Source organism: Amblyomma maculatum, chromosome 4 (genome assembly GCF_055883805.1).
Source record: "Amblyomma maculatum isolate TAMU_Amacu chromosome 4, ASM5588380v1, whole genome shotgun sequence".
Classification (NCBI taxonomy): domain Eukaryota; kingdom Metazoa; phylum Arthropoda; class Arachnida; order Ixodida; family Ixodidae; genus Amblyomma; species Amblyomma maculatum.
The window spans coordinates 35762648-35782977 of record NC_139347.1 but is presented as its reverse complement, the minus strand read 5'-3'; the positions used below and the strand labels follow the sequence as shown (position 1 = coordinate 35782977).

Here is a 20330-nt window from a genome sequence, read left to right as displayed (position 1 = left end):
CCTTTCTTTGATCGGCAACGTTATTCACTTTTGACACAGCTGAAGGGTAGCGTATTTACCCGCCCAGTGGATGCATTACAGGTAATAAACATCTCCTCTATTATGGCTGTCATAAAATCTAACTTTTCTGAATATTTTATCCCACGAAATAAACGCGCCTCCCATATTTTAAAAACATTTTTGGGATTTTATAAAGAACGATGATTTAGTGCCGCGCTCCAATTCATGTGGCGATTAAGACGCTGTGCCAAACTATTCTGAAGATGACACACGAACCCGAGTCAAGAAAATTCTTACAGTTGACGCTTTTGTGCCTGTCCCTCCGAAATTTGCGACAACACAGAAACCTCTTTTCTTCGATACACCACCCCTGTTTACTAGCATGCAGACCAAGTTTCTATCTGTACTTGTGATCGGAATAGTTGACCCATATCAATGACGCATGCGCTGTTGATTACCACCGAGAAACACTTTCGCTATATTGGTTCCTGTTCGGTCAAGATATTGCCTATCGCGCGATGAAAAATAAAATTAAACAATTAACTGAAATCGCTTGTGAAAGGGTGGGTAGCCAGGCAATCGTGCCATCATTTCTTCATGCTGGAAGTGGGGACTGGATAGGACAGAAGGAATGATGCCTGCGCCTTAATATCACAATATTATCCGTCTTTTCATGTGGTCAACAGGAGGAGTACCTACCCCCGGAGCATACTCGCATCGCCCGCAGCGCGTCCGGAGGACCTGGTCACCGCATTGTCACATTCCTTCCAAGCGCCGGGAGCGGCAGAAGCAGTTGCGTGACAACCTCTGACAAAAGGAACGTGACGAGATATCTTTCCCGGGACGACGTGCAGCGGATGATCATCTGACACAACGAGGTTCGGCCGCGGTCATTAAACTGTGCAATGGCTCGCTGACAAGACTAGCACAGGCTGTCCTATAAAGCACTAAAGTTAAACCTTCAGCCGCAAGACACGTGGGTTGTTGACCAAACCATCCATAGTAAGATTTTACAGACACGATGCACATTGCGTACTACAGGGAGCTTTAAGGCTCCACTGTAATAATAACAATCTCAAATACGAACCCTGAAATGATCATAATCACAAACACGCTATACCTTTCGGCTGAAGAGCAATTAGGTCATTAAAATTTCTGATGACCAGAACCAAGAGACAACTTATTTCACTAGACGCACAGACCCTTATAATAATGTCCAGTGCAGCTACTTCAAAAGCCAGTAACTGTTTGGAAACAACGCTGTGCGCTTTGTTCTGGTAATTCAATTTCGTTGCATCGCATAAAATATGTAACACTTACTTGGCTGGCCGAAGCTGCCCGGCTAACAACTTCACCGCTTAAATTATTTGCGATTGATGAACAGCGTCCTGTTGGCTATTTGATGCGAGCTTGTGCAGGACCTTTCCTTTTCCGCAGGAATCGGAAGAGGATGACTAGTGTGAATGGAAGCTTGCTTCTGGACGGCTGGGTGTTCGTGTGTGGACTTCCAATGCGTGAACTGTGCACAAGTGCGCGCGCTCAAGGGCCAGACCGTTGCCACAAGAGGACCATAGGACGAGAACAATTTTGATACGTGATTTCTCTTATTTGTTCGTTGCTATTAAGGATCTAGGTGTGAAACAGTTTTTCAAACTTTATACAACGAGGAAAACTGCACGTTCCACACTTGCGAAAGGGCATCGTATCTAATCGGTAAGGCAAACCACTGCCCGTCAGCGAAACAAACATCTGACAACGACATAGCTCAGAGCACCCTATTATCGTTTTCCCTGAGCCATATCGCAAACATAGCAGAAGTGCCTAGCATGCTGTTCTGATAACAATGCTTTCGGTACACTTACGCATTGCCCCTCTGCAACTGTAGAGATATGTAATAAGTAGGTATCAAGGTGCTCACAAGGACGCAATTTGTACAGTATGGTCAGGTTAGTCAGTCCAAAGTGCTCAAAAAGCGAACTGCATCAGTCTATTAATCCTTGTGCACCTTGTGATGTTTTTGTCAGAAAAAAAAATGGTCTTTCTCGGGCAAAATAACGTTCCACTCATACTGTGATTATAAAGGTGCATGACAACTACTCTTAATAGTAGATGTCAAGTGAGCGGGCAGAAAACATTAACATAACGTGTATTTTGTTGTGTAAGAGTTGGAAGAAACAAGGAAAGCATCGTTTTTTTGTTTTGTTTTTTCTAAAACGGAATACACGTCGATCAATGTATGGACAAGACTCACCGCATAAGCATGGGCTGACGCCGCATGTGCGATCTGTGTTGCAAAGACTGCGTCCTTCGTGAGGTCCAAATAGCTAGCCAGACTTCACAAGGAACCAGGGATGAAATATTGTCGAATAAAGGTCACTCAGCATGTTTCTCTTGGCCTACTGCTATCCTCAAGCCAGGTACTACGCAAGCCGAGTGCAAACTTGGCATCCTCCGAGTGTGGTTAGCCCCTTTGGATTGTCTTAAAAAAACACAGACACAAACACTTCAACATTTAACAAAGTTTTCAGCGCTTCTCAAACAGCTTACAAGATATCTGCAAGCTGGAACTGCTTCTTTTGATGGCATTGTCTTCACATTTTCATGCGCAAGTAAACCCATTCGAAAGTTATTTTGTGCACTGTTAATTAAGCTTCAAATTGTGCCTGTGCTCTTGTATTTACTACAGATGTTTCGTATCCTTGCCACAAGCAACACATGTATTCATTCTGCTGGTTTTATTCCATTGTCAACTTTGGAAACAAAGCACAATGATATCAGCTAGCTCTTTAAGTCAGAAGCAGTGCAGGAAATTAACATAATCTACAATAAACTATATAACTTGACGAGTAGTATCTTACATCTCTTCTTTCGATGTGTACTGCGCACATACCCAGGAACAAAAAATAAGTAGCGAAAGTACACAAAAGCGTTTATTCCGTTCAGCTTGTTGCCTTCGACGAGACTCCATATTCCTTGTACAGATGCTGAAGCAGATCTTCCTTTTCCCCTTGCGGCAGAAAACAGGAGCGAGCAGCATTTATATTCTGATTAAAAAAAAAAAAAAAAGACCTTTTCAATTTTGGCATACATGATTACACTGACGAACACAGACAGGGGTGTTGTAAGTGACATATTATTAGTGATCATCCAATTTACCGCTTGCGTCAATGACAGTGAAAAGCCACCCACCGCTCTGACAAGATGGGCTTCGGTCAGGCCGAGATGCTTGAGGAAGGCGTACTCATCATCCAAAGTGCTTCCCGTAATAGTGCTGTCATCTTTGCTGATTGAGAAGTTAACGTTGTCTTCGGCAAACCTTGAAAGATGTGCAGATAAAATCACAAGGAACCCGTGGTATGTAAACAAAGAAATCTGCTGGAGAACACTTATGTCCGTACAGCCCAGTGCTATTAAACACGGTCATTTAAGAGCGCTATAGATTACAATGAACGCCATCTGTCAATTTGTTGTAAGATACTGGGCCCCCCTAGTATCTTCGGATGGATCTGCATGACTATGAGCCTCAACTTGATCAAGAGGCCTATGAAGCTCTCTATACACGTCGCCTGAGTGGTTAAATACCAGTAGCACCTCTGACATAAGCCAGTAGCCCCAGTAGAGGAAGCAGCTCTCTTATTAGGGACTGTGCTGCAGTTTCACTGAACATCCAGTTCGTAGTAATCACTACTGCGTCTGTGAATTCATACAGCGTCATAACCGATCGGTGTTGACTTAACGGTTTCTGTGCAGATTTATTTTCTGTTGCATGGCTACTTCGTTAAAAAATTTTGTTCGGATTGTTAGCGCCCTCTTCGGTTCAGATTTCAAGTTGTGCATGCCCCTACTCGCTGTGACTCAAGAGTGACTAACCGAAGACGTTGTGAGTGCACTTTCGCATTACTTCAGCGCAGATTCTGTAGTGCTCTTTATATTTTTCATCTGATTATTCTGCCATCCCCGGCCGTCGGGCCTTACGGTTCGACGGCTGCCGGCGCGCTGGCTTTCGGCTGCAAGGCGCTATTCCCTTTTTCGCTAGGAACAACGAGGTGGCAGATCACAAAAGAACTTCGTGTGAATGCACAGAGTATGTGGTGTTACTGTCAAATGCATATTTGATTTAATTACCTTGTTCATTTACTCGTGCCCTTCTGACTACCTGCATTTGCTCGAACGTGTCTACAAAACCCGCCAGCCGCTTGCGCATTCCTATCCACGCCTCCTTAAAGACATAATTTACTGACAAAAAAAAAGTATACGTAACAATCGGAGTATCGCCTGAAATCTTTCTTTCCAGACCTCCATATTCTTACCTAAAAAATTAAAATGCGCTCAGACCACTGTGATTAAGACGTATTAATAGTGTTCAACGTGCAGCACGGTACGAAACATTTACAACTGAATGCGGATGCGCGCGTGTTACCTCAGCAGTTGTCAGATATTATTTTACCACCCGTTATCTCTCTGGATTCAAAGGAAGACTATGCCCTTTGCACAAGGGCTGCATCAGGCGTTTAGCAGCGTTCGCCTGCGTTCTGGCAAAAGTAAGATCCCAAACTGTATCGCATTTCAGCAATAGAACGAGACTGAATAAGCGGAAATGTTCAAAATCCTATGGTGGTATATTTCCCCAATGCGCCGTGCATTAGTTCTAGAAAGTTTCAGTATTATTATAGATATCGCGTCATTTCTTATATAAAGTGAGCTAGATCACAGATGTGCACACTGACCTTCCCACTCTGCGCAATGAATTCATCAAGAACACCTCGACATTAATAGCAGAAACCAAGATACCTTTAATACCCTGAGAAAATAACACGGTAGCAGTACAACGATGCAATATATAACTGCTGAGAAAACATCAAGATCGTTCTCGCATTTTCGCAGCTGCTGTCGGCACTAAAATAAGCTGGCGTGTTGGCTTTATGATGTTTTCCCCCATACAAATCACGGACGTTACGTCCTCCCAGAAAGTAGCGCGAACTCGTGATGCGCCCCACAAAAAAAAAAACAAAAAAAAAAGAAAAGCAGGGGTATTGGCCATGATGTGCACCATGTGTAAAAAGCGTCGTCTTTTTTCCGTCAATAGAACTTAGGAATATTAGCTCGACTTCCCCGCAGATTTCGTCAGCAGTACAAAAGACATTCGCACTAAAGTTGTGGTTTTTAAAAGTCAGTCGGCATTCGTGCGCAAGCCGAGCAGCGGCAGTTAGCACTGCACACCAGTGCTGTTTACGGCAGTTTCAAAGTCCAAGAATGGAGGCTGGTCTAGTGGCGCCGCCTGTCGGGAAAGTGTGAACTGCTCCTGGTAAACCATGGCCTCCGAGATCACTTCCGCGTGCACGTTCGGAGGCCATGGGTAAACGCTCTATGCAAAACACCCTTAGCAGACACCTTCTGCATACCCTGTACCATGTTGACATTGCCTGACTGCAAAGACTCTGCGCTCCGTCAGTGTGCGTATATCATCTTCACGGTTTCAGGTGGAGCCAGGTTCCTCAGTTGCACGCAAGCTGCCACGGCTGGACAAATGATCGCGCACTTACTGGACGCTAGTGGACTCCTGGCACCATAGCAGCAGTAACAAAAGGGATACGAGGTATACTAAAGGCGTATTGTTCCAACTAGTTGTCCAGCCATACGGTGCAATCGCGAGAGCAATGCCAAAGAGGCATCACGATTGCCTCGATATACCCGAAAACACTTTATAAGTACCATTTCATGTATCCTTTTGAACAATGGCCATAACGAACAGTACAGATATGTAAGTACTTGAAAAAAGAGTATCTAAGATCACAGCGAATGAAGTCCAATTAAAGCTTTAAAAGGTAAATATGGCTGCTGAAAGCAAAAAGTATGTGCGGCTTATTTATGTGGCAGCAACATTGCCCGCTAGAAATAATCAGGGTATACAGAATGCCTGCCATCCATTCTTGATCTTAAAATTTCGTACGTGGATGTGACATATGCAACGGCGATGTCTGACTGAGGAGTCTGGGTGAGCATGCTGTCTAATTTTGAATATCTAGACAGTAAACAACAGCGAATACAATGGCATTCGAGAATAGGTACGCGATGTGCGAGTGGTTTACAACATTAATAATCCCTGTTAAAGACTCCTTTCATGGGATGAATTTGTGCTACGTTCCCGGTGTTTTTTTCATCATTTTGTGTTTTTAATTGAATTACATTCCTCGGCACGTCCTGACTCCAACACAAAAAACCGTTTTCCAAAATTCCAATTAGAAGTATTTTTAAAAAAGAAAAACATCAAATCGAAACCGAAACTGATTTCACGGCCAGAAACGACGTCACATTTGACGAAATGGTGACGTCACACTCAGTATTAGAAAAACACTCGTACGTGCGTTGGATGGTGAAAATAAAGTATGGAAATCATGACGCACTGCATAAAATGTCTGAGGTATGTTCAATATAAACCTCACAATTTCATAATCACGCGGGAAGTAGACATTAACGCCTGTATACTGTTTGTGACGTCAGAAAATCAGTGTTGCCCGCAGAAATACTCTCAACTTAAGCCATGAAAACGGCTTATTTTAAAGCCGTATTGCGCGTGAACGAATTATCGTACGGCACCCAAATTTTGTAGAATGCGTCAGGACGGAGAGAAGAACCTGTGGTAAAAGTTTCACTACAATATTCGAATGTCGAAAAACCCCCGGAGTTGCCCTTTAAGTGTAAATTCAAGAGCTTGACTCGGTTATCATACGCTATAGGCAGCCTAGAACCGAACGCCGCCTGCATGCTGCGTAATGATATTCACGGGCGATGAAGCGGGAGGTACAGTGGGCGTAAGAAATGCTCACACGCCGAAATTGTGTGAACGACCGCCTCTTTGGCTATCGTACACTCGGCTAATACAATGTCGAAGTCATAGATGTGAACCAGTTTCGAATCATGATTTAGAAGTGCCATCGATATTTGCCTATGCATCTGCCAGAGGATGGTATAGGTTCCACTCGACAGCCAGGAAATCGTAGAATAAAGCATACAGCGTATCGCACTCCTAAAAGCAGGCTCAGGATAGATATTCTTTGAGCAATCGGAAGGCGCTCACGATTTTGATGGCACTTTTCAGGCTGTCAAAGCCACACTTCAAGATATGATACCGAAATTATAAAGAGAATAAACGTTTTCTGCTATAATAAAGAGATCATAGAACTCCTAATTTCTGTTCACGAAATGATTTCTAAATTATGTTTTCATTTTGGCATCATATTCGAGGCCAATATAGGACCGAAGCTTTAAAAAAAAACCGTCATATTGATGTTATTTGAAGGTCTTTCCGCTATTCATAGTACTGTTTAATGTGTAGCTCTACTTAAAACTGCAACTTTCAGGTAAGTGCAGATAACCATTAACTACCCTACCAGCCGTGAGCTACTCACCTAACTATGGAATGTCGTCGGGTGTCCAAGGTACAGCCGCCGGTAAGGACGCTAGAGTAAGGGCACACTTCGAAATGGATGTTCTGCTCTCGTGCCAAGCGGTACGTCTCGCCCGTCGGATCTCCGAAGATGCGGTAGCCATGTCCCACACGGTCGCAGTTCAGGTCTACAATGGCCTCTCGCACGGTCGTGTACGCACCGCTCTCACCGGCATGTGCCGTCCTTGGAATACCAAGCTGTTTCGCTCTCTACGAAGGAAGTCACGTGGCCAAGAATTAAAATAAAAAGTGTATTCGCTAAGAAGCGCCCCGACAATACAAGTAATAATTATGAAACCAGCTGGATTCTGCAAATCGTATACAGGCGGAATATTTCTCAGTTCCAGTTCGAAGATCCATACTTCCAGCACGCCCCCGATTGGAATTTTTCCATTGCCACGAAAACGTCAAAATGAAAATGTCATCCCTCGCCCCTCCGACTGGAAATGAAACTGGAAAAGAGCTTTTCCTGCCCGAAATGGTGCCTCCATTTTCATGTTGGCATTTAACAGAAAACAATATAAAGTTACCAACGATATAAAGACATGATTTTCTTAATCATCTGGGCCAGTTTGCGACCCACCTGCCAAGTTGTTGCGAGGAGGTGGCAGAGTTGGTTTGATTTGGTCTGAGGGGTATAACGTCCCAGAGCGATTCAGGCTATGAGAGACGTCGTAGTGGAGGGCTCCGGAAATTTTCTACAACCTGAGGTTCTTTAACGTGCACACACATCGCACAGCACATGGGCACCTTGCTGTTCGACTCCATCGAAATGTGGCCGGGATTCGACCCTCATCCTTGGGTTCAGCCCTCGAGAGCCCTAACTACTGAGCCACCGCAGCGGGACAATGAGGTTGCACAGAGTGACAAGGACATTTTTACCTTTAAACTTTCGCAACTACGTTGTAATGCCAACCTCGAAAAGCTATTCAAAAACTCTAGATTGTACGAAGATTAGTCCTCGTCATCCGAAGCTTTGAAACAGCAGCAGTGCTCTAGCTGCGAGACTTATTTTCTTAAGAATATAGGCTCCTACGTACGCCACATTCATGCAAACTCGTTGCTGTAGTGAGGTTACCGAAAGCGAGACGGATACTTTTCTTACTAGTTCTGCAACATAAACAGTGCTGCGCTGCTAAATAGTAGCGCCACAGACTGAAAACAGTGGGGCCAAATAGCATAGTTATCGACCAAGCCTGGTCATTATTCGCATGCTCCCGAAGACGGCATGCTGCACCGTCGTTGTTAATAGCTCAGCCTATCGGCTAGGCAGCGAAGGAAAGGAAACATTTCAGATAAATCCCTCACTTGCAATGATCTTGACAAATGTTCCTTTGATGATTGCTGCTGAGATAACGCGACTGATTTCAAGAGCAGCTTACAACGATGCGTGCTTAACCGGGCATTTATTGCCTCGTTCATCGAGGTACGAGAACAGGGCCAGATGTACTTTGCCACGCTTATATACAATACAAAGCAATAAAATTTTATTCCAAACATAGCAGACATCTTCCGGCCAACTTCCTCCACGGAGTCACCCTCTGTGTGGTTCCCATGGCAACTGCCCCATGCTTAACACGTCATTCCGACGTCGCTGCAGAAACCTACGACAGGCGCGCTCTAATATGATTAAGACGGGAGAAGTGCTGATTATTAGTGTGCACTAATTTTTGAGCGACCGTCAAAGAAGGTATTCCTTACAAGTCTGTTCCACTACGACGCCTCTTCTGACACGCCGGAATTTGCTCCGCTGCGTGTCTTCGTCCAAGCCAGATGCACAGAAACAAGCCAGACAAGCGTTCTCCACCATAAGCTGCACGTTCGGTGCTCGATATGATTAGCTTAGCCGGCTGGCGTGCCACCTTTCAAAGAGGATGCGGAGAATAGAAGCAGTGCTGTAGATGGGTCACAAGCCAGTGCGACGATGTTTGCGCCCTCAACGAGTATCATTTTGGTGAGCACAGGTTCGAAAGCCACCAAAGGGATGCTGTTACAGTAAGAACTTCTCATCCATGCACTTGAAACTGCTATCATGTATGGTATTGTCATTGTTTCATCCATGGTAATCCCAATGATCTTCACATGCCTGACCACAGGAGTTCAAAATGGGCTGTTGAATTATATTAAACTGACGCCAAAGGATATGCAGCGCTTGTAAACGCAACTTTCATTTCTTTTTCCGCTGAAACCACTCCCGAAAAATGCCTCTTGAAAATTGAATTGGTCATTCAAAGTAGACTTCTCAGCTGCACAATGCTGGAGCCAATGCATGGATTCAGTCTGCTTGCCGTTGAAAAAACAGATAAGCCATATTTGGTAAGAGCTTTTTTACTGTGACCCATCTTTCGACTTAGATAGCAGTGGTCCGTCCCATTTCAGATGCTTTGCCCAACGGCAGTCACTGCTTGCTATCGCACCTAATCCTAAACGCACTACGGGTGGTAAACAGACTGCAGGAACGTACAATTTAAACAACCAGGGGCAATTCCCCCCCCCCCCCCCCCCCCCCCAAAAAAAAAAAAAAAAGGTTTTTTTTTTTAACGCCTTTTCTCCCCTTCTCTGTTCGTCTCCGGCGGAGACAAACGAAGTAAACAGACTCTGGAGCGAAGAAGTTTCAGACAAAACAGCACCATGCATGCCACTTGCAATAAAGGCGAAGAAAGTAATGCTGGAGATGTACCTGGAAAACTTGAGCTTCAACAGCCGTGTAGCCTGGTGTGTGCACTTCATCCTTGGCAATGTCGATTCCAACAACACCAATGCTTTGATGCTGCTCGCAAAGTTTCAAGCACTCGACCGTCCAATCTGAAACATTGATAAGGACACTAGCGTTATATCATTAGTCTCGATCCAGTGTCTACTTTAAGCTCTAATGATGGAACAGGGAAGGAGGCTCTAAAATATAACTCAGAAGACGCCGCAAAAACGCCAAAAAGCGGAGATGGCTGGTTGTCCTTTTTTTGTAAGAGCTTTTGTAAATACGTTCTCACATAAAAACAAATAAGGGCATTACATTAACCCTAACACCGCCTGCTATCTGCCACAAATTCTTAGCACATTTCTAACATTTACTAACAGTGCAGGCTTGTCAAGACTTTTCTTTCCCCATGTGATAACTTGCCCCCGCGTTTTACACCTCACAGATCTGTGCGCCAGTCGAGTGACGCCTGTTTGGGTAACTCGGTGCACCAGAATATAGATGTTGGTTTGGTTTGTAGGGTTTAACGTCCCAAAGCGACTCAGGCTATGAAAGACGCCGTAGTGGAAGGCTCCGGAAATTTCGGCCACCTGGGGTTCTTTAACGTGCACTGAAAACGCGCAGCTCTCGGGCGTCTAGCTTTTCGCCTCCATCGAAAAGCGGCCACCGCGGCCCGGATTCAATCCCACATCCATGGGCACAGTAGTCGAGCGCCGTAACCCCTGCACCACCATGTCGGAGCATATAGATGCTATAATTCGGCCTAAGCACATCCCACGAACAAACCACCGCTTTTAAACCGAAGTGGCGTCGAGGAACACCACATATAAATGTTTCCATGTGCGATATTCCCGCCTGGTAATTGCCTTCGTCGAGTAAAAGGTCGGAACCCAGAAAACGTGAGCATTGCATGCTCGCAGATCATGGAGAGGCACGGCAGTGAGAACTGAGTTGAAAAATATTATCGTTTCTGGTTCCTCTGAACTCCAAAGCTGAGTTTGGACAGTAAGCTATAGAGCCGATTAATCTACCGCTGCATAGTAAAGAAGAATGAAAAATGACCGCCAAACGAACACACGTAGATATTGGAAACCCTCCGCGTGTTCCGGAAACTATAGCACACATTTAGTGCGCGTTTGAAAAGGCAGCAATTACGTAGCACGAACGCTTGGTCGCAAGGTATTTTTCTCAAATTCTCGGGATTCCGATTTCTAGGTGAAGTGAATGGAACGAATCGGAACGAATAAACACGGAAATGCTTGAGTTGGGCGTTTCTTAACGCTATATACCACGGCGATGCGTTTACACGTAGCTTCCCTGATGGGGCTGGGACAGGTAGATCACCGCCGCTTGCGGCGGAGCTAGCCTGCCACTGAATTTTTATCTGTTGTAAGCCGTCATTGCACCCGCCACCGCTTCGGTGGTGGACGACGGCTGTATTGCGGTACAGAGGCTAGAACGTTTCCTTTTCTTTCTTAATTTTCTCTTCTGTCTGCACGAGGCAGCGGAGGTGGTTCAGCTACAGAGCCAGTTGCAGGCCCATGCATTTTCTTTTCCTTCTTCCTACAGCCACAACAACAACACATTGCTTAAAGACATTACTATAAGAAACGAAGAAATAAGGAAAAAATCAGATGCATATAATGTGGTTACTTCGGTAACTTTTGTGTATGCACCCTCCACCCGATGAATTATGTTGGTCAACTTTCGAGTCACTCGCGTGAAATTTTGTGGGCGGTCCCAAGCAAGAAGACCCAATATGGGTGCGCATGATTCGTGGCCTCTTACACAATGATATGGATTTCGGTCCAATTCGGTCGCGATCAATCATATGTTGACCCACGCCAAATTCTGAGGATAACCTCGGCCAACTTCGATCAAGCTGGGCGCGACACATTATACCTGGATATCAATTTTGACCTAATTTGGCCGTGGTCATTTTGTGTGTGTGAGGGGGGGAGGGGGGGAGGGGGGGGGGGGGTGAGCTGGAGCAAAGTTTGGGGTGCGCGACAATAAATTTAATAGAAAACGTTGTAAATCTGTTCTTAACGATAAAGGACCGACTAATATTACCTACCATTTTTTCCCCAGACGGAGGTCACTATGGACCGAGCCTTAACCTTGAATTCTCTCTGCCCCTTCTCCAAGCCACGGCTCACTGCTTCCACCACCAGCGACGGCGTCACACCTTTCTCCTCTGATGCCATCAGCTGAGGCGAGAAGCGCGTTTCAAAATAGGCGACGCCCTCTCTTGCCTGGTCTTCGCAGAGCTCATACGAAATCCGTTCGATCGCCTCCAAATCTCCTCTGCAAAATTGAATGAATTTTAAGCATTGCGAATACTGAGAATACACAGGCAAAAAACCGTACTGGCTAGACGCAGTCGGCGCGCCATTACAAGGAACATAGCATATCATGTACGTAAGATTATGACACATTCGCGCATGATAATTATAGAGGATCATTTCTGATACAGATATTAAAAGGAATATTGAAAATACTTGTAATATTTATACAATGCCTAATGAAAAAGAACCTAACAGAGCTGGCAGTTTAAAGGATAATATCTGATACCCATAGTTTGTGCGGCCTCTTGGCACCCGCCGCTGCGCATGCATTTGCTACGACCGGACGAGTTCATTCACATTCAGACCTGCAAGGCACTGGAGGAACGTATCATTCCGTTTAAGTGATTCTTGATAGCGTTTTAACAGCACAGTCTCATATGAAGCAGTTATGGGTAAAAGGTTTGGTTATTTGGAAAAAGGATTCGGTATGGGCGTCGTAGGGCTCGTTTGCCACAAGGCGCACCGCTTTCTTGGGTAGTTTATACAATTTGTCTTTGTTTACTTAGCAGTTTAAAGGAGCCACATTGCATCCGATTTGGGATAACGAGACCATCGTTACCTCCAGCTAGCCTACTGGCCCTAGCCTTCGATATCTCTGTGAGGCTCTCAGAGGAAACATTCCGAAGCGCTTTATTTACACTCTTTCCATTCTTATACTCGCACTTTTCGTTTCCATTCTCCTCTCGCCGTTCACCTTGATCAGGATTTACGGAAGACAGGAAAAGGAGAACGGTAAGGCCTGCAGGCAGCTGCCTATAAGCTGATGCTTACATCTTTAAAGATAATTTGAACTTAAGTGAACTGCAACGCTTGCACAGCTTAGGAAAATACTAAACGACTAAGTTCCGTGCAATAAAAAGCTGCCGAATAAGCTTGGGCTCACAGACTTCGTAGCCGTAAGCGCATAACATGGAGCTAAAGCAGTACCACCGAAGTGGGACGTTGGTATGAAATATATTTCTGGACACATGGGGCAAGAGTGTTCTACTCACACGACAGTGGGCATGAATATCGCAAAGCGGCTCAGGAAATCCTCCAGAGACGATGACTCCACTTTCTGAAGACGCCACCGAAGAGCAGCGATTGAAGAGCAGCCAAGATCAATATGCTTCTTGCTTCAAAAAAAAAAAAAAAAAGACGAAGATAAAATTAGTTACTGAGGCAAGCTTAATGCAGTGCATTGCCGACCCACGAAACTGATGTATTGCAGAAGAATGCAGTTTTATGCAATGCGTAGTTTGCCCCTTAACTGCGAATGAGGCATTCTGCAGCGCGCTGTCTCTGCTTTCTTACGTACCCCTCGTGTTGTGCCCGACTACCAAATAATTCGTCGTCCCTGCTAAGATCAGAGCTTGACCAATCAGGCTGATTTTGTAATGTAGCGCTCAATATAGAGAACGGATATTTAAGTCACTCGAGCAGCGTTAGCCGTAGAAAAAAAAAAGTTAGATTTTAGTGAGCCACACATTCACGGGAACATCTTCGAGTAGTGTACCAAAGTTCAAGTGACTATTCAGCAACATTACAGTAAACTACAGCAATGTAAAGTTCAATGATTTTTTTTTTTTTGCTTTCTAATCAAAGTGCACCGCATGCAGATATGAACAAAATGTTAGTGATAGTACCATTCCTCCTTGATTTACCGCAAATATTTACTTAAAGAGCGGCGCGTGAGAGCAGCTAGACGCATCGTGGTTGCTAGAGCTACGTTTACATGGACGGTTATTACCCTCGGCGTATATGTTGACCTCGGGCACCTGAAGTTCCGGTTTCGTAGGGCATTTAACTATGCATCAGGCTACTTTAACAATTGTCTAAATCTGCAGGTTAGGTATTCTGTCAGCCGAGAAGCAGACAAGGAAACCACACGCCGCATCGCCGACAGCAACAACAAGTAATACTCAATAAAGTATCTAGTGAACGTTTAATTATTGTCTGAGCGACCACAGAAGGCCCATACAGAGACGCCAAGATATTGTCACACCAGAGTGCATTTCCACTTTTTTTTCCAACACAAATGTTAATAGAAAATTTGCCCAACGCATCTTACTGCGAACATCACAATATGAAGTGTGGCCACTAAATCCCTTACTTCGTGAAACACACACACACACACACACACACACACACACACACACACACACACACACACACACACACACACACACACACACACACACACACACACACACACACACACACACACACACACACACACACACACACACACACACACACACACACACACACACACACACACACACACACACACACACACACACACACACACACACACACACACACACACACACACACACACACACACACACACACACACACACACACACACACACACACACACACACACACACACACACACACACACACACACACACACACACACACACACACACACACACACACACACACACACACACACACACACACACACACACACACACACACACACACACACACACACACACACACACACACACACACACACACACACACACACACACACACACACACACACACACACACACACACACACACACACACACACACACACACACACACACACACACACACACACACACACACACACACACACACACACACACACACAAATTTAACGGCGGGAAACGGCGAAGAACACCAATTAGCGTTAACGTGCGAGATGGTCTTAAGAGAAACTGGAGGCCACAAAAGACAGCTAGTTTTGTTTAAGAAGTGGCCATGCAAGCTAGTTATCTTGCGATGTGCCGTACTTACTGCGCCAGCTCCCAAATTGTCTCAAGTCGAATGGAGCCATCCAGGTGAAGGTGCAGCTCCACCTGTGCGAAAAAGTACGAAATAACATTAATGGCGCAAGCCGTAGGTGAAAACGATATTTGCTGATTCAAAATGAAGTCTCCTCAGTTGTACTCCCTATGTCCATCCTTTCTTTCTGCTAGCCAATGCTGTTCCCCTGGGCAGAGCTCGTCAGCATGTAGCTCCTCCCAAAACCATGATTGAGGAGGTGCAGAGGCGGATTCATTGGTTCCCCTTGGAAAAGGCGGCAGTACTATTTGCGCATTGTTTTTATGGATTTCTCCGCACGAATAAAATGTAATTTCGCATTGTTCTCCCACCGAACATTTTTCTTCTAGGTGTGTGTGTGTGGGGGGGGGGGGGGGGGAGGCTACCCTTCCACCCGTACATCCATGATTGATGAAGCGGGGATTAGACACTCAGAAGGGGAAAAAAAAGACGTCAGTGTCCTTGCGGTACAGGACTACCGAATGAATTAACTGAAGGTGCATAAACTTACGCATCACACCAGAGTCCATAATAGACAACGCTTATTTTAAAATGTTTACATGTCCAGATTCGTCAAACTTGAGAGTATTTAGTTTCAAACAAGCCAGCGTAAGGGAAAACAGGCAGAATGCAAACAACTTAGTCCGTTGTTTTCCTCCTTCCCGCCAACATTTCCCAAATCACGACCACCGACGCCGCTGCGTAGGCTTTTTGTGGAAATTTTACAGGCCATAACGACCGTATCTTAGTGGGCGTGAGGCCAGAAAGCGAACGCTTCTGTCGCCACAGGCTTTTTTCTGGTTTCATGTCTTCACGGTGGAACGCATGACCAGTTTTACACTCTTTCGAAAGCCGATCGATCACCGACTGAATGCTTGTCATGCTTTCTGCGGCAGACGTTTTTCCCTATACTAGAGATAAGCTCACACACTGCAGAAGTAACGCAACAATTATAGTGGAAATAGGTAAAGCTTGTACGAACTTTTTAAGACCTTGGCTGCATTTTTCTTGTGTAAAAAAAAAAAGAAAAAAAAAAGAAAAAAAAAAATCGATGCTTTACAACCTGCACGTTAAAGATCTCCAGGTGGTCGAAATTACTCCGGAGCCATCCACTACGGCACCCCTTTCATTCTTTTCTGCTTTCAGCACAACCTTCCTCCCTTCCCTTACGGCGCGGTTCAGGTTTCCACAGAGCAAGTGTGGCAGATACTGCGCCTTTCCTTCCCTTTGAACCAACTATTATTATTAATGAGACAGCATTACTTCGCTATGTTCACAGATTTCTATCCGCAGACCGTGTCCGCAGGCCGTGTCCGGAGACCGTGTCCGCAGAAGTTGTGAGTAATTGACAAGTGGTAGAGGTTAATGAGTGGTGTCAATCGATAGACGATGACCTAATGTTGCTGCCGGAAAAATATTTAGGCCAATAAGTTAATTAGGTAATTAATAAGAACAACTTGTTAACAGGAAAGGAAAGGCGTAGTATCTGCCACACTTGTTTTGTGGACACCTGAACCACGCCGTAAGAGAAGGCAGGAAGGTGGGAGTGAAAGCGGAAAGAGAGAAAGGGGTACCGTAGTGGATATAACGTCAAGGATCTGACGTCACGCAACCGGAAATGGAGCCGAAAAAAGGGCATATGAAGGAATTGGCGCGCAATTTGAAAGTACTAAAGACTAAAATGGGTAAACAAGCAGTGAATTAATGTGAGGTAGATGATGTGACGTCACGCAACCGGAAGTAGAGCCGAAAAAGTGCATAGGAAGGGATTGGCGCACAATTTGAAAGTACCAAAGACTAAAATGCCAAACAAGAAGTGAATTAAGAAACTAGAAGCAACCAACAGCAGCATCCGTGTTTTTGCATTGCTCCAATGCAGATTCTGCAGTGCTCTTTAATTATTATTATTATTATTATTATTATTTCTTAAGTTCTTAGAAAATATATTACATTTGGACATTACAGCGACCTTAAAATCTATCCTATCCTATCTGTGATTACGTTGAGCAGAAAAGGAGGATTTTTCTGTTGCTTTAGCAGCATTTTTCTCGCAAGAGTTTTTTTTTTTTTTTTTTTTTTGGGGGGGGGGGGGGGGGGGGGAGTGTGTACTACTTTCTAAAAGCCTATAAAGCGTACGCGAACGAAATTTTACAGCAGATCCCAAACAACATTTATAGGTAAGCTCGATCAGAATTAACAGCTAAAGTCAGTATGTATATTTAAGATTCATGGCTACCAGTTTTATACAACGATGCCTGCCTAAATTTTATAACTGCATATCCCACTCCAACTGTTGTGAAGAGGCATCTATATGCTTCAAAAAGACGAGAAAGCGCATATTAATTATGCTATATATCTAAAGCATAGGTGTATGTGCGAATGCAATCCAGCACTGCAACGAGGCGGTATCGTCGCTGAAGCAAGATTTAGGCCTTTATAACTGTCATGTCCAGCATTGTTTCTGGGGGCATTACTTTCCCGACAAGCACAGAAGTCTCAGAAATTTCTGAAAAAAAAAAAAAACTAACAATCACACAGTCAATAGAATGTCATATTGCAGCAGTTTCACTTCCTGATAAATTTTAGTAAGCAATACCCGTGACTGACATCTCGCACGAATTAAGTGCTTTTTAGGTCCCGTAATATGAATTCAAACACATGTAGGACTCTTTAAATTATTCAATAAAAATTACGTAGTTAACAAATTAGCCAACAGAAAATATTGGAGGATCTCTTAAATGTCTGTCGAGAGGAGAATGGCGAAAGCCTACCCTTCCTTTCCTATAATTCGCCTCTTATCGGCGTTCACTGCAGTGCTACATATAATTATAATTGGTTTACAGGAAAGGAAAGGCGCAGGAAAGTGTGAGTCTGAACGGTACACTATCGCTCCTGTCGCGTGGTGTTCCTTGGTTAAGTGTGGGATTGATTTTAAACTGATTTATTTATAGGAAGGGAAAGGCGCGGTAACTGTCTCACTTGTTTTCTGTGGACACCGCAACCGCGCCGTAAGGGAAGGGAGGAAGGTGGGAGTGAAAGTGGAAAGAGAGAATGAGGAGCCGCAGTGGAAGGCTACGGAGTAATTTCGACCACCTGGGGATCTTTAACGTGCGCTGACATCGCACAGCACACGGACGCCTCTTCGTTTCGCCTCCATCGAAACGCAGCCGCCGAGGTCGGGATCGAACCCGGGTACTCCAGCACAGTAGTCGGGCATCTTACCACTGCACCACCCCGGCGGGGCTATGCCAGGAACAAGTGTGTGTGTGTGGGGGGGGGGGGGGGGGAGGTGGTGAAAGGTGGCTGTTCCTGGCCCTATGGAGATGGAACGGTAGGTCAACGCCGCTTGCGGCGGGGGCTAGCCAGCCACCGAATGTTTATCTGTTGTAGGCCGTCATTGCACCCGCCACCGCTTCGGTGGTGGACGGCTGTTGCGCCGCGCGTCTTTTTCTCCCTCTTTTTCTTTCTTCTATGTTTTTTATTCTGTCCGCACGAAGCAGCGGAGATGGCTCAGCTACAGAGCCAGTAACAGACCCGTGCATTTTCTTTTCCTTCTTCCTACAGCCACAACAACAACCACAGGAACAGTTTACTGTAGCAGGAACGCTAGCAAAGAAGAACAAATCTCGCACAGATCAAACGAATCCTAACAGGAGTTGTTGACAGATCGCGCGCACCGGATTTCATTCTATGTGTCTAGAAAGGCTATCGCCTTAAAAAATGCGCAGTTACCTTTTCCATTACACGCTAGCTTTACCGCATTTCAAGTTACACCTCTTGAACGCATTTTCCTGTTCTTTAAAAAATAATACGCTTTCACTGTAAACCAATTGATGCGTGTGTTCGACAAGGGCGCGTGACGTGCCGTGTGCAGCAACAACGCTCAGGATTTCGCATTTCTGCACTGAGACACGTGACCTAAAACTGAGAACCGAAACTAGAAGTTGGCTGGCGGCCATCTTGTCTCCCCATCACACACTTACCTGGCTCTAATTAATTCGCTAATTAACATACATGAACCATTTTGCACTTGAACACCTTTCCTTAACGTTCTATCCGATAGTATACCGACACGCATGTATCGTTGTGGCTAGGCGCTGTTTCTATGTAGTTTTCCCGAGCTCCACCACTGGCTGCTTTTGATTATGACTCATTCGCATGAGTGAAGCTGTTTGCGACGGTAAAGCGAGACAGGCTGAAAGGGTGGCGCATGAGTTGATCTTTAACTGTCTTCCTTTTTTCTGCACACGGGTCCTTCACACTGAGGCCTACCCTTCAACGTGTGATTACAAAATAATGTAAGTACATTTACAGTTGCGGTGTTTAAAATTGCAAACAAAAACGTGCGGATTGTGTGGTGAATAGCAGGGAATAAAACAGACACGCGTATTTCCATGGTTTCTCATATTTCACAATTTCATCCAAGAAGTCCTCGCCGCCGCCATGAAATGGAAAAACGAGGTGCAGCAACGCTTACAGCGCCATCAGTGACTGCTTGGCTAGCAGACAACGCGCTTGGGGACACGGACTGAGTCTGGCAACAACAGCCGACGCGATGCCCCGCTTTTCAAATCGCTTGCAGCCTCACAAGTACACCGGTAAGTTACGAAGCCCGGCGAGTGAGCGACCTAACCGCAGCAACTTCTCTAGGATCGCTGGACACACTCGAAAAGTAGGCGAGATGTGTACCGAGAGGAGGCGTGTGTCAAGCAGCACAACGCAGAACGCGGATTTTAAACAACGCTACTTACCCTGGTGCGTGGAATCTTCGCCGGATCGAAATGCCTCAGAAAGCTCATCGTGAAAGCCGGCTGCTGACGTTACCTTCACAACAACGGGAAGCCGAAATCGGTTCACAAAGCGGCATGAAGCAAGGAATGTTGCGGCGGGCTCGAGTAGTTTTACTGGTTTGACGTTTGAGAGCTTCGAACGGTATCCCGCTCGCCGCCTCTGCTGCTTGTTCGGTGGGCGGAGCGGAAAGCACAAAAGCGCAGGGCGCGGGAGTCTGTGCACACGGCACTGGCTTCCCTTTCCA

At 45.3% G+C, this 20330-nt stretch overlaps 2 protein-coding genes across 2 annotated transcripts in view; one reads left to right on the top strand and one right to left on the bottom strand.

The window, feature by feature from the left end:
* The window catches only part of LOC146190689 (uncharacterized), a 31116-nt gene extending 30247 nt beyond the window's left edge, over window positions 1-869 (top strand). The window contains exon 8 of the mRNA XM_084599830.1: window positions 687-869. Within this exon, the coding sequence (XP_084455956.1) occupies window positions 687-869 (183 nt within the window). The remainder of the gene's footprint in view (window positions 1-686) is intronic.
* Window positions 870-2904: 2035 nt separating this feature from the next.
* LOC146190688 (adenosine deaminase-like) lies at window positions 2905-20330 on the bottom strand. The gene is made up of 8 exons (XM_084601070.1): window positions 20047-20330; window positions 15269-15330; window positions 13486-13608; window positions 12223-12452; window positions 10128-10252; window positions 7410-7657; window positions 3190-3316; window positions 2905-3044 (listed from the first exon to the last, which is right to left on the bottom strand). Exons 1-8 carry the CDS (start codon window positions 20092-20094, stop codon window positions 2940-2942), a joined length of 1068 nt encoding a protein of 355 aa, XP_084457196.1. The 5' UTR covers window positions 20095-20330; the 3' UTR covers window positions 2905-2939.

Excerpts from the sequence above, each read along its gene's own strand:
- LOC146190688 (XM_084601070.1), bottom strand. The coding sequence starts at position 20,094 with ATGAGCTTTCTGAGGCATTTCGATCCGGCGAAGATTCCACGCACCAGG. Across the intron at positions 10,253-12,222 it reads CTCCGTCTGGGGAAAAAATG|ATTGGACGGTCGAGTGCTTG; the intron begins GTAGGTAATATT and ends TCAATGTTTCAG. Across the intron at positions 7,658-10,127 it reads TTGAAGCTCAAGTTTTCCAG|AGAGCGAAACAGCTTGGTAT; the intron begins GTACATCTCCAG and ends CTTCCTTCGTAG.